Source organism: Streptopelia decaocto (genome assembly GCF_964273445.1).
Source record: "Streptopelia decaocto genome assembly, chromosome: 2".
Taxonomy (NCBI): domain Eukaryota; kingdom Metazoa; phylum Chordata; class Aves; order Columbiformes; family Columbidae; genus Streptopelia; species Streptopelia decaocto.
The window spans coordinates 115,745,729-115,760,029 of record NC_138655.1 but is presented as its reverse complement, the minus strand read 5'-3'; the positions used below and the strand labels follow the sequence as shown (position 1 = coordinate 115,760,029).

The window sequence follows — 14,301 nt, the reverse complement described above, 5'->3', positions numbered from 1 at the left end:
CTTCTCCCGAGTAACAAATGGTAGGATGAGAAGAAATGGCCTCAAGTTGCACCAGGGGAGGTTTAGATTAGATACGAGGAAAAATTTCTTCATTGAAAGGATTGTCAGGCATTGGAACAGGCTGCCCAGAGAAGTGCTTGAGGGTGTTTAAAAGACACGCAGATGAAGTTCTTTGGGACACGGTTTAGTGGTGGACTCAGCAGTGTTAGGTTTACGGTTGGAGCTGATGATCTTAAAGACCTTTTCCAACCTAAACACTTCTACGATTCTATTTAGCTGTTGCTACTTCTCATGTGTTCCTCCATGGCCCATTCTTTTCATCTCCTCCTGAACTTGGAATATTCTACTACATCTCTTTAAAAAAAACAACAAAAAAAAAACAGTGCAGACACTTCCCAGCTGCTTAACATCTTTCATCTGAAGACACTAAGAGCTCAGTTACTATCCTGTGATGACAGTATTACTATATTATTTACAGATGAGAAAGCTGAGCAGCAGCAAAGGCCAGATCCCTGTTCTGGTGTATGGCAACATGATTCTAAGTTACTACTTGTATGTCCCACTGAGAGAATAAATGTGTATAAAGGGGTAGGGGAAGGAGGTGACCTGGCATTTTCATCTCAAGTCTAGTTGCAGCCTCACACATAAACCTTTTTTTTTTTTTTTTTAAGAGAATACTCTTTCCTGAACATGATTACTCTATTTTCATTAATTTATAGGTTTCTCAGTGCCCCATGCAACCTTCCATGTCCCATTCTGACCTACGCCTACAAAGTTGCACTCAGCAGTGCACTCACTCATCAGAACGAATCACTGCATCTGCTACTCAAACACCCACTTGACATAGGAGGCCTTCAGTGTTCTGTGATTATTTGCTTCTTGCTGTGACAATATACACTCTGATTTAATCTAAAAATAAAGTAAGGTCTGTCAGGCAGACTAGCTTTGAGCATCGCAGGTTTTAAGTTAGACCTTAAAGCTTCGTGATACCCAGCATTGTATTAGCATAGCATATTTCCAACAAAATAGAGCTGAAAGAACAACATATGATCTACATTATTTCAAAACTAACAATAGAGAATGATCAACCTTCTCTGTCTTTTCCCCTGCTCCCTTTCATGTCTTAAAACCTATCCTGGCTTGCTGGCAGTAATTGTAATTCAGCTGAATTTAGCCCTGCATGGGCTTGATCATATATCTAGCATCCAAAACTGTCTTCTTGGATGTTTGTCAAGTGCATGAACAGTACTATGAAGCCAAGAATCAGTTATCTTCTGCTAAAGATACATCTCAAACAATTTCAAACCATACAAACAACTTTAAAAGGAAAAAGCTGTCATGTTTAGCCTTGCACTGATTATTTAGCCACCTGAAACCTTAAAAAGTGGTGCTAATTGCTGAGTCAGAATTGCAAAAGCAGCTGTATTGTATCCTGCTGCAGTGGAAGCAGTGAAATCAATCAGATTATTATGGACAGGGCCATCTTGATCTGAAATGCAGAAGTGTCATATTGCCAGGTAACTCCAGATCACTTTTGTAGTGACACAATGTTACACCTGCAAACTCAGCAGATGACAGCAAGATTTGTAACCTGCAAAGTACGTAGAGAAAGCTGAAACTTCTCATGATAAATATGAATAAATAAGACCCACTGTTTTCAAAAGTACCAAGTGATTTTTCCATCTCAAATGTACTGCTCTTTCCCAGCCTGTGCAGAGAAGATGGTGCTGCAGTTGTCTGCTTCTGGAAGGCAACAAGACAGTAAAGAACCCATCAGGATCCAGCTGATGGGCTTCTGGATAAATGCACACCTGCCTCACTGGAAGCAGGTCTCAGCAACTGGAGGCAGACCTGTCTGATTCCAGCTCATGTATGAAAACTAAAAGCTCCATCTTCCCTATGATGTGCTGTATTTATTAATTAAATATAAATATTATGTTTCTGATACAGAGTTGTTGACAGGTAAGAACTGATGTCACCTGGCATCAACTTCTTACAGAGCCATGCCTCTCCCATCTGAAGCAGTTCTCCTGCGGTGTTGTGTGACTGCTAAACATGATTCCTCGTCAAAAAGGTTTTATTCAAATATTTGCTTGGGACAAACCTAAAAAGGTGTAGAGCATCTGCAAAACCTCTGGAGATTTCCAAAACAGCACTGGACCTCAGGCTTGTGGAACCTTCTCTTTGAAAAAAATCAAAGGCAAAAAAGCCCCAAAACTAAAAACCTGTCAGTACACTGTGGACCTTATAATTAGCTTAACCAGTAAATTTCTGCCTCCCCTGAGGTGCATCATAATGTGTATTTAATGAAATCCTCCTTTTCCCTATATCCCTAGCTGTTTTATATACTATAAATTATGGATGAGCTTCTGTTTACATATGCAATCTTTCAGCTGTAAAATAAAGACCACTAATACAGCACTTAGAACACACCAGGAAGCCTGTACTCCATCAGTGTTTAAATGGGTAAAATATGTCAACTGGTCATTTGCTCTCACTGGCAGTGATGTATGGGAGGGAAATGGACTCAGCGAGCAGGGAAGCATCCACCCATTGCCCTAAACTCCTCCCAACCCAATATTGCACATCCTTCGCTTACTGGTAATCAGAAACAGATGGTGCCATCCATCTCTTTTTATGAGATAGGGAAATAAAATACTCAGCCCTGTATCGCTATTTTTAGCATGGGCAAAGGATGTCAAAGAAATGTAAGAGGAAAAAAAGAAAAAGACAGTATCATAGCTACTATCACACTATAATACTGCAGTTAAACAATGAATAATATATTTCAAGGATATACCATGTGTGTGTGTGTGTGTGAGAGAGAGTTCCTTAACATGCACAGATTTTGCCCCAACCAAGCAGATCTCACATAATTAGTCTCTGGGCACTGTATTGTCCCCAGCTTACACACCTCAAGTCCACTGCACGCTGCAAAGATGCCGTTTAGTAGGGGAGTAACGCAGGGCTTCCCAAGCCCACTGGAAGTTTCTGGCTGATACAAATGATCTGCACACAAATAGCTGCCACTGAAAGAAAAATTGCGTGGCAAATATAACCATAGTCATACCTGGGCTTGTTACAGCTCCCCGCATGTTATTAGCAAGGGACTTTGGTAATAAAATGCAAGGCAATGGTAGACATGGGTTTCTAAAGGCCAGCGTTATAGCATGCTCTAGGTAATTGTATGTTACTAGCTTTGTGGCGACAGTGAAACTGCATGTATTATCTTCTACACAGAAGACAAAAATATTTGCTCTAACATAAATTTTCAGTTCTAAATTATGAAATCCTAACTGCCTTAAGATTTCATATCGTTACCTCCCTTTCCTCTGCATGTCTGTCCTTCTGTTAATTATGCTGCTTCTTCTCTTTTACTTAATATATCCCACTTCTGCTTGCTTCAAGTACTAATTTGTTTGCCAGGTAACAAAGGAAGTCTTAAACAGAGGAAGCTCTACTTAAATAATCCTTATTGGGAAACAGGTTCACACACAAAACTTTAATCCAGTAATAGTCAACTTGAGTAGCTTCCTTTGGTGGTGTTGTGGCCACCTAGTCCATCTACAAAAAACCTTGGATATACTAGGAATATCTGCCCTAATAAATCTGTTGCCAGAGCTCCCTTGTTACCTGTGGCATGTATTAATAATAAAGGGGTTTTATCATTATAGGCAGATCTCTGCTCAAATTAAGCTATCACAGACAGCTCAATGGTAGGATGTGTATACAAGTCACATAAGGATTTGAGGATTTGGTCTCAAGAATTTCAAAATCTACCTGGGAAGGAGTAAGGAGCTCTGCCTAGAAAGGGCATATGACCACAGGGCCTCTCTGTCAGCTTCTGTAGAAGCTATGTTTTGTTTTGGAAAGAAAAAGATACTGTAAGTCTTTTAGCAGAAAAGGTAACTTTCTCAAATGATATACAGAGGAGAAACTGAGAAAGTGTAGTCTTCCAAATCTGCTGACAGATGCATGCTTACCATTTGTAGCTGAATTAAAGCAAAGTAAGCTCAGGAAAAGGATTTTGGGTTGTTCCACACTTGTTGATGAGAGTCAAGCAGGCTGTAACTGCTCTATGTTAGCTCTGCATAAATTGCCTTTAAGTTCACGTTCCATTAGACCCTTTGTTAGAGCTTCCATGGCTTTATTTCTGCTAGCCTCCTAGGCTGACATAACCACAACTATATTAGCTATGGGAACAACTGGAGCTATGCTACCTTTCCAAGGGTGTCTCATGATGTTAAGAAAACTCTCTTATACTCAAAGCAAAGCAAAATCAAACACATGTGCACTTTGAATGGCAAAACAATAAAACAACCCTAGTGAAGCAAAAGATAGAAACAATTCAAGGGAGGGGTGAGAGAATCCAGATCAGATGGCCAAATTCATTTGTGTTCCTTAATGCTCTGTGGGAAAACAATTGCACCAAATGGTGACAAAGGTGGTGAAAGGCTCTGTAAAGAGGTAGAAAGTCCTCATAAAGCACTGTATGCATCTGGATCTCTAGTACTGACTGTTGGCTACAGAAGTTTTAAAGCGGTTTGTTGTGGCTTTTCTCACCTCAGCATGACATTTCTGCTACTCCAGTATTTTCCACAAAGTCTACTGTTTCTCAAATCATTGAGCCTCCTTCTGGCTAAAATCTGGCACTCAAACTTGTTACTTCAGAACAGAATTTCAAAATGTGTTGAGTGCAAGCTTAACTCTCCAAATGCAGAACAACAGGATTCTGGTGTAGTAACTGAGGATTTGAACTGCATGTTCCCCCAGGTCCTGTCCTTAAACTCCAGAAAGAAAACACAGTTGAGTCAGACACAACATTAACTCTGCCTCTCCTGGAACTTATGTTCCACAAGCAACATGCCTAGGAACTACAGTGCAACATTCTTAAACACACTCACCCTGACTTGTCATCACTTGGTTAACAACAGCAGCTTAAAGGCATTACTCCTTCAATCTAGAAATACATGGGGTGTAAGACTGTGAGTTTGTATCTCAGCAATTCTGGCTGACAGTCTTATACTCTGGCACAAATCTATTTTCACTGGCAGTGTCAGCTAGCAAACTTAGCTGGGAACTAAGGCACAGCACATGTTCAGTTCTGGTGGCTCTGCTCAGTGAGGGAGAGGTGGTTACTGGTGCAGCAGCAGGAGACTTGGGAGCAGCAGCTTAAACCACTGTATCAAAATGCACTGGAACTCATCTGTCACTGTCTTCCCTCTCTGATTGTGACACAGCCTATCCAAGCCTATAGCTTATTTTCACTTATTTTCCCTTGCTGCTCTTCTTAAAATGTTACTAATGCAGCTTGTCAGATTTTCTTCAGCTTTATAGCAGAAATTAAAGACATTGTGCTGAGGAATAAGTGAAAGAAGGAGGAAATACTCTTTAGAGTAAGACATAAATGGTGCTCTATGGTTGGGTCTACTTTGTTGTTGGTGGTGGTGGCTGTTTTCTTTAGGATGGCTAAGGAGAAAAAAACATTATAAAAATCTAACATTGTAAAAAAGTAAATATGACATTCAGTAAAAATCCAAATAAAAGCTAAGTGAGCATAAACACTGTTTTAAGGAATAAACACTCAGGCATTGAGTTCTGTTAGCATTCAAATCAAGCAGCAAGACTGCTCATATCACAAACGCAGTCCTCCCCAACACACTCAACAATGCAACACAATGTCCGTGATGTATCACAGTATCACACAGGGATTGGAAGGGACCTGAGAAGATCATCTAGTCCAATCCCCCTGCCAGAGCAGGAACGCCTAGATGAGGTCACATAGGAACATGTCCAGGTGGGTTTTGAATGTCTCCAGTGAAGGAGACTCCACAACCCCCTTGGGCAGCCTGTTCCAGTGCTCTGTCACCCTCACTGAGAAGTTTCTTCTCAAATTTAAGTGGAACCTCTTCTGTTCCAGCTTGATCCCATTACCCTTTGTCCTATCATTGTTTGACACCGAGAAGAGCCTGGCTCCATCCTCATGGCACTCACATTTTATATACTTATAGACATTAATAAGGTCCCCCCTTCGCCTCCTCTTCTCCAAACTAAAGAGACCCAGCTCCCTCAGCCTTTCTTCATAAGGGAGATGATCCACTCCCTTAATCATCTTTATTGCCCTACGCTGGACCCTCTCCAGCAGTTCCCTGTCCTTCTTGAACTGAGGGGCCCAGAACTGGACACAATACTCCAGATGGGGTCTCACCAGGGTGGAGTAGAGGGGAAGGAGAACCTCTCTTGATCTACTAACCACCTCCCTTTTGATACACCCCAGGATGCCATTGGCCTTCCTGGCCACAAGAGCACAGTGCTGGCTCATGGTCATCCTGTTGTCCACCAGGACCCCCAGGTCCCTTTCCTCTACACTGCTTTCTAATAGGTCAGTCCCCAGCCTATACTGGAACCTGGGGTTGTTCCTGCCCAGATGCAAGACTCTACACTTTCCCTTGTTAAATTTCATCAGGTTATTCCCCACCCAACCCTCCAGCCTGTCCAGGTCCCGCTGGATGGCAGCACAGCCATCTGGCGTGTCAGCCACTCCTCCCAGCTTAGTGTCATCAGCAAACTTGCTGATAGTACACTCAATTCCCTCGTCCAAATTGTTAATGAATATATTGAATAATACTTGCCCCAGTACTTGACCCCTGAGGCACTCCACTAGATACTGGCCTCCAACTAGACTCCGCACCATTGACTACCACTCTCTGGCTTCTCTCCTTAAGCCAGTTTGCAATCCACCTCACTACTCTATTGTCCAGACCACACCTCCTCAACTTAGCAACTAGGATGCTATGGGAGACTGTGTCAAACGCTTTGCTGAAGTCAAGGTAGACCACATCCACCGCTCTGCCATCATCCATCCACCCACCCTGTTACATTCTCATAAAAGGCTATGATGTTGGTCAAGCATGACTTACCCTTAGTAAAGCCATGCTGACTGCCCCTAATAATCCTCTTATCCTTGATATGCCTTGAGATGGCACCAAGGACAAGCCGTTCCATTACTTTTGGCCATGATGTGCAAGGAAAGCATGCAACTGAGCGATAGTTTTTGAACCAGGAACAGGTTTAATACTTGTTCTCTGCAAGTCTCTTTGTACTGTTCCAGGCAGTAAGTATCTGTATCTGTTATCTCAGTCTTCCAGTTTAGTGCAGCAGAAAACATCACTCACCCACAATGTGTAGGACCCCCTGCGGCTCCCTGGGAAAGTCAGCATGCTCTGATCTGAGACAGCAACCGACGCCAGGCCACTGCTCCTGGATGGCGGCCATTCAAAGTCAGCCTCTGCCTGCTCAGCTTTGCTTTTCTGCTTCTTTATAATCTGTAAGGTAGGAGGACAGGGGATGGGAGGAAAGAGAAGTGCTTAGAAAACACTGTCTGAACTGTATGGGGAAAAAGTACACTAGCCCTGTCTCAAGGCAAACTGCCTAGGAAGAACATTTGAGTTTCTCTTTGCTTCAGCTCCAGTTCACGCAAGGGTGATTCTGACAACCTGTATGCATTTCTTCTCATCTGAAGTCATACTGCTTGCAAGCACATAAGCATCAATACAATAAATCATAATCACTGCCTATAGGAACATCAGAGAAGAACTAAATAAACTTTGAAACCTGTTCCTACAGCAACACTTTAAACATTAGCACCATCTAACTGTCAAGTATTTGCTCAGACAAGAATTTTGCAAAGAAACATAAAATACTAGATACGAGGGGAATTTCAAAGGTTCCTATGGCATCTAGCCACACTTTTACTGAAAACAAAGAAGTCTTAGGTGTCTAGGCACCATTTTTGTTTTTGAAAATCTACACTGTCTTAAGAGATCATATAGTGTACCTGTCTTCCTACACTGACAGATTATAACCTGCTACACTTCATTTCCACAACTTTTCTGACTCCAGTTTAAAATACCTACAGAATATTATTCTGTGGCACAAAAGATCTTGCTGGGCAACTTTTGACAAAAGTGGTAGCAATTCAAGCTTGACTGAGACAGGCTCAGGACTATAAAAGAGCCAATAAGCGAAATTCATCTTTTAACATCTCCATTAAAACATGAAGGCATTTTATTTTCTATTGAGCTGCTGCTCTTCTGGCTTTTCTTGATAGCCTTATAGATGACATGTTCCTCTTCTGTGGTGCGATTCATAACCTGTTAAATGCCAGATCCCATACACAGATGTGGCAATTAGCTTAGTTCATTTGGGGTTCACTAACTTAGCAAAGTAGTTTCTCCACTGATCAAGGGAGCTCAACAACACTGTTCATGCTTGTCCTGCATGGCTCCAGACTGTTCAGACAAACTCAAGAGGTATTTGTTCTCACTAGCCCTCCATTTTGGTGCTGCGTCAGTGCCAACTGTGAGCTTTGCAAGGAGAAGAATGAGCTTTCTGGAAAAAGCCACCAAAATCAGACACACAAAGGGTTCTGTTAGTTTTCGGGTGTCTCTCTCATGGCATCATTAACTGAATACTATTTTCATTACTGATGTTTTCTTTGTACGTATTGCAGATGTAGGGTTCTGTAGAGTTGGTATGGTCAAAAGTCACCCTTCTTTATGTCGGAAAACTTTGTGCCTTTTGGGAAATGAAGTATAGATGTAAAATTCCACCAAGCAGGGGCCTCCTCTTTCAAGCAAGTACATCACAGATCTGAGGGAGAAACACCTCTCAGCTCCAAGGGTGAAGGCCATCAGTTTAGGTACTGGATTAAGTTTATTTGTAGATTGATCTCTCTGTCTGATGCAGCTGATTAAGCCTATACTGTGATAGTTGAAGTTGCAACTTTTCATTTACTGTGTACTTTCCAGACTGGTGTCATTCTTTCTGCTGTTAGCAGAGTTGAAGCTCATCAGGCTAAAAGATTGTGTTTTGGCTATTAAACAAGCTAGGGAAAAAATACATGCCATACCTTCTGCACAATGGTTGTGGCCAGCTCTTCTATGAGGTCCTCCTTGTGTTCCTGCAAGTAACAAGCCTCGTTCTGCTTGTCCTGCGTGAAAACAGATACCTGTAGCTGCTACAATCACATAAAACCAGACTTTCCACGGAAGTGCTATAGATCAGGAAATGGGTACTATGCCCTATTGGCACTGCGGGAAGAAATGACAAGTACTTATATTGCATATCACCTTTTGAAATGCAACATGCATCTTGGATACAAATCATAAAAAACACACCCACTTCTTTAGGTATGGCATGAGACAGCTACTACTTTGTCTTTTTTCATATCTACTTGTTTATGTACCCCTATCCAAATTAAAAGAAAAATAATTGTTCTATTTAAATTAACACATTTTCTTAAAAAATATTACCAGGCTGTCACTGTAGGTCTCTGCCTTAGAAATAGCTTCTTCCACTGCTTCCTCTGCAACACGTAAGGCCACAGCAAGGGTATCCATCATGCTGTGTCCTAGGTGAAGAATAAGATAAAACCATCATGTTCTTTATATACATACATACATTTTGCATTATTAACTTCAAAATTCAGAGTCATATTCTGGACATATATTCAAATCTTGAGTTGTTCATGACAAAGTTTATTTCCTCAATCCATAATTATACACAGTAAAATAAAATAAATCCTTAAGACAGAGGAATTTGTCTTGATTTCTATGTCTCTTCTTAAATAATAAATACAATAAACCACAGTATTTGTATGCTGCTGATTTTAGAATCCAGCAAAATAGGAAGAAATCATGGGAAGAAAATCTGTAAACTTCTGATAAACACCAACAGGATACAAAAAAGGGAGTGAAAAAAAATATATGAGCACAGGAAAAGAATGAGAAAGAAGTAACAAAAACTGAACATCAAGAAAATCACAATAAAATAAGTGTGTATTGGCTGTAATACTGAAGCAAGATATTCCAGCATGGTACAGAAAGGATTTTTAGTATCTTCCTAAATGTTTCAGCTAAAAGACTGTTGGATCTGCAAACAAGACGTACCAGCACTCTAGGCTAGTTGTCCAGTAATTCAAAGTGTAAGGCCTGTGTTTTAATCAAAAGAGGTTTTAGCAGCATACCTTCTGTCTGTCGGTAGAATGTAGAGTCACTGCCACAAATGCTTCCTTCATTTTCAAAGCTTCCTTCAAAAAAATCTCCTTCTGCTCAAAAGAGACAGTACCGCATGTTAGTATAAGAAGTGCTCGTTGAAAGTAGAGGCATTGTTAGATTAGAATATTCACTCAAGATACGGTGGCACAGCATACAAAGAGGGATAACCAGAACATTCCTCCTACCTTGTGTATAAACCATGATTGCAGCAGCTTTTGTACAAATGACTGCTTTTATAGCAAAGACTTCATGTTCATTTTGGATGGAGAAAACTATTTGTATAGTAAAAGAGAGAAAGAAGCTACTAGGTGTAAAACTTACATGGTAGAAGTTAAACACACGGAATTTGCCTTTAATATGACATTTGGGGTTGAAATAGATTCCACATTTTAAAGGGCAATGCTGTATAAATAAGCCAAAGCCCAGAGACGTACACTAGTATTTGTCTTCAAAGGGAACAAAAGGTTTATGTAATAGTCACACAGAGAGCAGAAGAAAGTTAGCGATGACATTTAGACTCAAAGGCCTTCCTTAGGAAGGTCTCACAGAGAGCACAAATGACACTGTAGCTCCTCACTGCACTGTTCACACTTCCATCTGAGGACAAATTCAGTGTGACTACAGCTTAAGTAAAGACAAGACATCACAGTGAAGTTCTGAATGATCCATCCCCGTGGTTTTTAATTCCATTGCCCCACTTCTGCCCTCACTGACATGGATTTTCTTGTTTTCATACATATTGTTCTCAACTGTTAAGGAACCTTCTCTAGGAAAAATGAATTTGATACAGAGGAAGCAAAAAGACTAATAAATCAGAATTTATACGCATAGGTCGCTTCTCCCTAGAGGGTTTTCTGCTAACATTCATAAGAAACACCTAAAATTTTCACTAAGGACTAGACAGTCCACTAATCATACTATATAATTTCAGAAAAAGACAAAGTAAAGATTACAGAAAAGATATAGCCTTTTTAGAGCTTTCAAAAGAATTACATTAGGGAAGTATCTCGTCCAATAAAGCCAATGAAATTTCAAACATGCAGCTAGCTGTGTTTTGAGAAATTTGCTAAAGTTACCAGTATTACACCAAATGCCACTATTTTATATCTCCAATTACACTTCTTATGGGGTGATGCATTGTAACACCATAGTTAAGGGAGACTTTTGTCTCTTCATCTAAACGGTTGATGTTAATCAGCATCTTTTAACCATTTACAAACATCAGTACAAAAATAAGATGTGGCCCATTTCAGATCCTTGAGCATGCAAAACTCTTAAGTGAGGACAATCTAAGTTTTGGTCAGCTTGGATACTGAATGTATCCCACATTAATCAAATTTTGCTTCAAACACCACAAAATGTGCTCCAAGGCTAAATGTTGAATGCAAAATTATTTTCCCATTCATTAACTACTCAGAATTGTGATAAAGTTAGGGAACACAGGCTGCAATATACTGCAATTTACTTTATAGGCTGAAGATAAAAGTGCTTTTGTATCACTGGCATAATTAAGATTCAATATTCTTTGAAGTCTGAAACAGCTCTCCAGACACTTCACCTCTTTTTTTTTTTCCCTCCACTGAGGTATTTCTTTTCCTTTTTTTTTTTTTTAATAGCCTTAAAAAAACTTTTAAAAATCATCTCAGAACTTCCATTGTCTCAGCTTGTATATAAGCTGTTCTTACCTACTACATCAGGGCAAACTCCACTCTCCAGTCTATGCTTCTTGTATAAGTTCTTCAGAACTTTGGCACTTCCAAAACACTTAAAGCGGCTTTTGACATTATTATAGTACCAGTCCAGAGACTGGGTCCTTAGGAGCCTAAAACAGAAAAATAAATGACATATTTGGAATTATTCTGCAACAAATAAACATAAACAGTTTACCACCCTTTTATGTAAAAATGGATCTTTTAGGCCTCAGAGCATAAACATATTCATTTCTGAATACTTCTTTACTGCTTGTACTTTGCACGACTGGTATATTGAGGGGAAAAAAATAAAAGGTAACCCATGAGCAAATATCTTCTTCGCATTACTCAACTTTTTATTTGGGTTTGTGACTACCAGGGGAGGTGCTCTCCTCTTTTACATTATAATGCCAACACTACAGACTTCTGAAAAATATAAACAAGCTTTTGAGCAGCACAGGAAGGTTTTAAAAACAGCCTCTACTTACACAGATTTACAGATAATGTAAAAATATTAGGCCATTAGTGCACTGCAAAAAAGAAAAACAACCAAAAACCAAACATTGTCATAAAAATATATAACTGCTTTTATTATATTTGGGGAAACCATTAGAGTAGACAAAGCCTTATTAGTTTTTTAAAACTGAGGTCATGGGTGAAAACCAAAATAAAATGAAACCCCACTGTAACCGTTAGATTTTCCTTCAGGGACTCTGGAATTTTCTTTATGAAGTGCAAAGCAAGTCACAATCCACATTTTTTTTTAACACACACCACTTCATATGTAAATAAAATCCCACTTATTGAGAGACTAACACTGTGGTTCTCACTGGGTACTGAACCTTGTGAGAGACTCAGTAACAAAATAAGCTGAGCCTGAGGTTTCAACTAAACACCTCCAGTTTAGCTCCAGATTTTTTTGAATTTCAGTATCTTGCTGAAATGGAATATCCACTTCATGTAAAGAACATCATGATATAGTCCACTTCTCTGTCACCACTGGGAAGTGTTTAGTAGCAAACATCAGCAGTGGAAAATTAAAAATAAAAATCAATTAAGCCTATTGTATTCAAACTGTGAGCTCTTACAGTTACATTAGCTGCTCTACTCAAGACAACTGAAGAAAAAGCACATAATGGAAAAGAAGCATATTTTTTCTGTATGCTGTGTCAGCAATTAGATGCAGGAGAGATGTTTACAGATAATGTAAGAATATTATCCCTTTACTATCTGTTTGCACAGTAATATCCCAAGCCTAACTATGGTTCCCAAAAGGCTGAGCAGTTCCAATATTCACCATTCTACAAATATCACTAACACGTGACAAGGGCAAAAATCCTTTTTTTCTGGAAAATGTCCTTACACACGCTGCACAGATGACTGACATCTCATGAAGCACAAGTGCCTGGTCATAGAGCACGAGCAATGGGAAGCATGTCTAAGTCTGTCTGTGAAGCAGAAGATTTTTGAATGCCTATAAAGTTGCCACCAAGAAATCTGTTACAATGCCTGTCCAAGTCCTGACCCACCGACCAGGGCTTGGCTGTTGGCACAGTGATGAATCTGTGAATGGAGGCAAATTTCCCCCTCAAACCTGCAATTCATCGGTGTTGTTAGACACCTACCTTCTATGTGGGCTGGAACCCTTTGCTCTCATGGAAACTGTACCAGAAAGGAACAAACACTATGCCTTCTGCTTGCTGAATTTGATTCACTTTTGTCCACTGAGTTTCTACAGATGCTGGGAGTGTGAGATTTCAGTCAATAGCATCGAGTCACAGTTGTTGTGAAGCATAAAACTAAGCCTGCAAGACTGGGTTGGAAGCAGGGGGTATTGGCCAGGGAGGGTGCTGTTCTGCCAATAAACACAGTGTTCTCCACACTGCCCACAAAATAATTATCATAGCACTATTACCGCTGGTGGAATCACAGCACTGTGATATGTTGCTTTAGTGCTTTCAGGACCCCCACCAGCTACCTTAGCACATTTACCAAGCAACCTCAGCCCCACTAGCCCAAAACACTTAACTTGTCATCTTCTTGGAAGCCAAGCAGACCCAATTCTTAATATTCAGACTGACTGACAAGGTATCAAAAGAAGAAAGTCACCCATGTCATTGTACAAACTGTATGAGTTGAGATACCGAGTTATGAATGATGACCTGGCAACTTGGGAAAAATGAGAGATAAGACTCACTGCAAGTCTGCTTCCCCGTCTTTTTCCCCATCTTACCATGTTTCTCTGGGTCTGGTCAACACTGTTTCTGTATAAACAGAAAGCTAACAGCACTGATTTTTTAATGAGGTGAGACATCGCTTTGCAACAAACAGTTTTAGAGATAGGCTTTGTATGTGTAATGATAACATTTTCCATATGTGAATTTTGGTAGAGTCAAAAGGATCGGACATCATACATCTCAAAGCGACTGTGAAAGAAGAGATGCTTGCCTCTTTGTACTAGCTTATCTGGTATAAACCCAAGGACTGGGATTTTCAAAAAAAATTTCCTCGTTACTGCAGGATTAACATTTTGTGAGTAATCTAATCATCTC

At 40.1% G+C, this 14,301-nt stretch overlaps 1 protein-coding gene across 3 annotated transcripts in view; it reads right to left on the bottom strand.

The window, feature by feature from the left end:
* The window catches only part of MYRIP (myosin VIIA and Rab interacting protein), a 220,324-nt gene that overhangs the window by 46,223 nt on the left and 159,800 nt on the right, over positions 1–14,301 (bottom strand). The window contains exons 4-8 of one of the 3 annotated variants that reach the window (XM_082044877.1): positions 11,744–11,880; positions 10,028–10,108; positions 9,315–9,412; positions 8,912–8,992; positions 7,176–7,325 (exon numbers count right to left, since the gene is read on the bottom strand). In XM_082044877.1, coding sequence (XP_081901003.1) covers positions 7,176–7,325; positions 8,912–8,992; positions 9,315–9,412; positions 10,028–10,108; positions 11,744–11,880 — 547 coding nt within the window. The remainder of the gene's footprint in view (positions 1–7,175; positions 7,326–8,911; positions 8,993–9,314; positions 9,413–10,027; positions 10,109–11,743; positions 11,881–14,301) is intronic. The other 2 variants (XM_082044878.1, XM_082044879.1) reach the window with 2 other exon arrangements.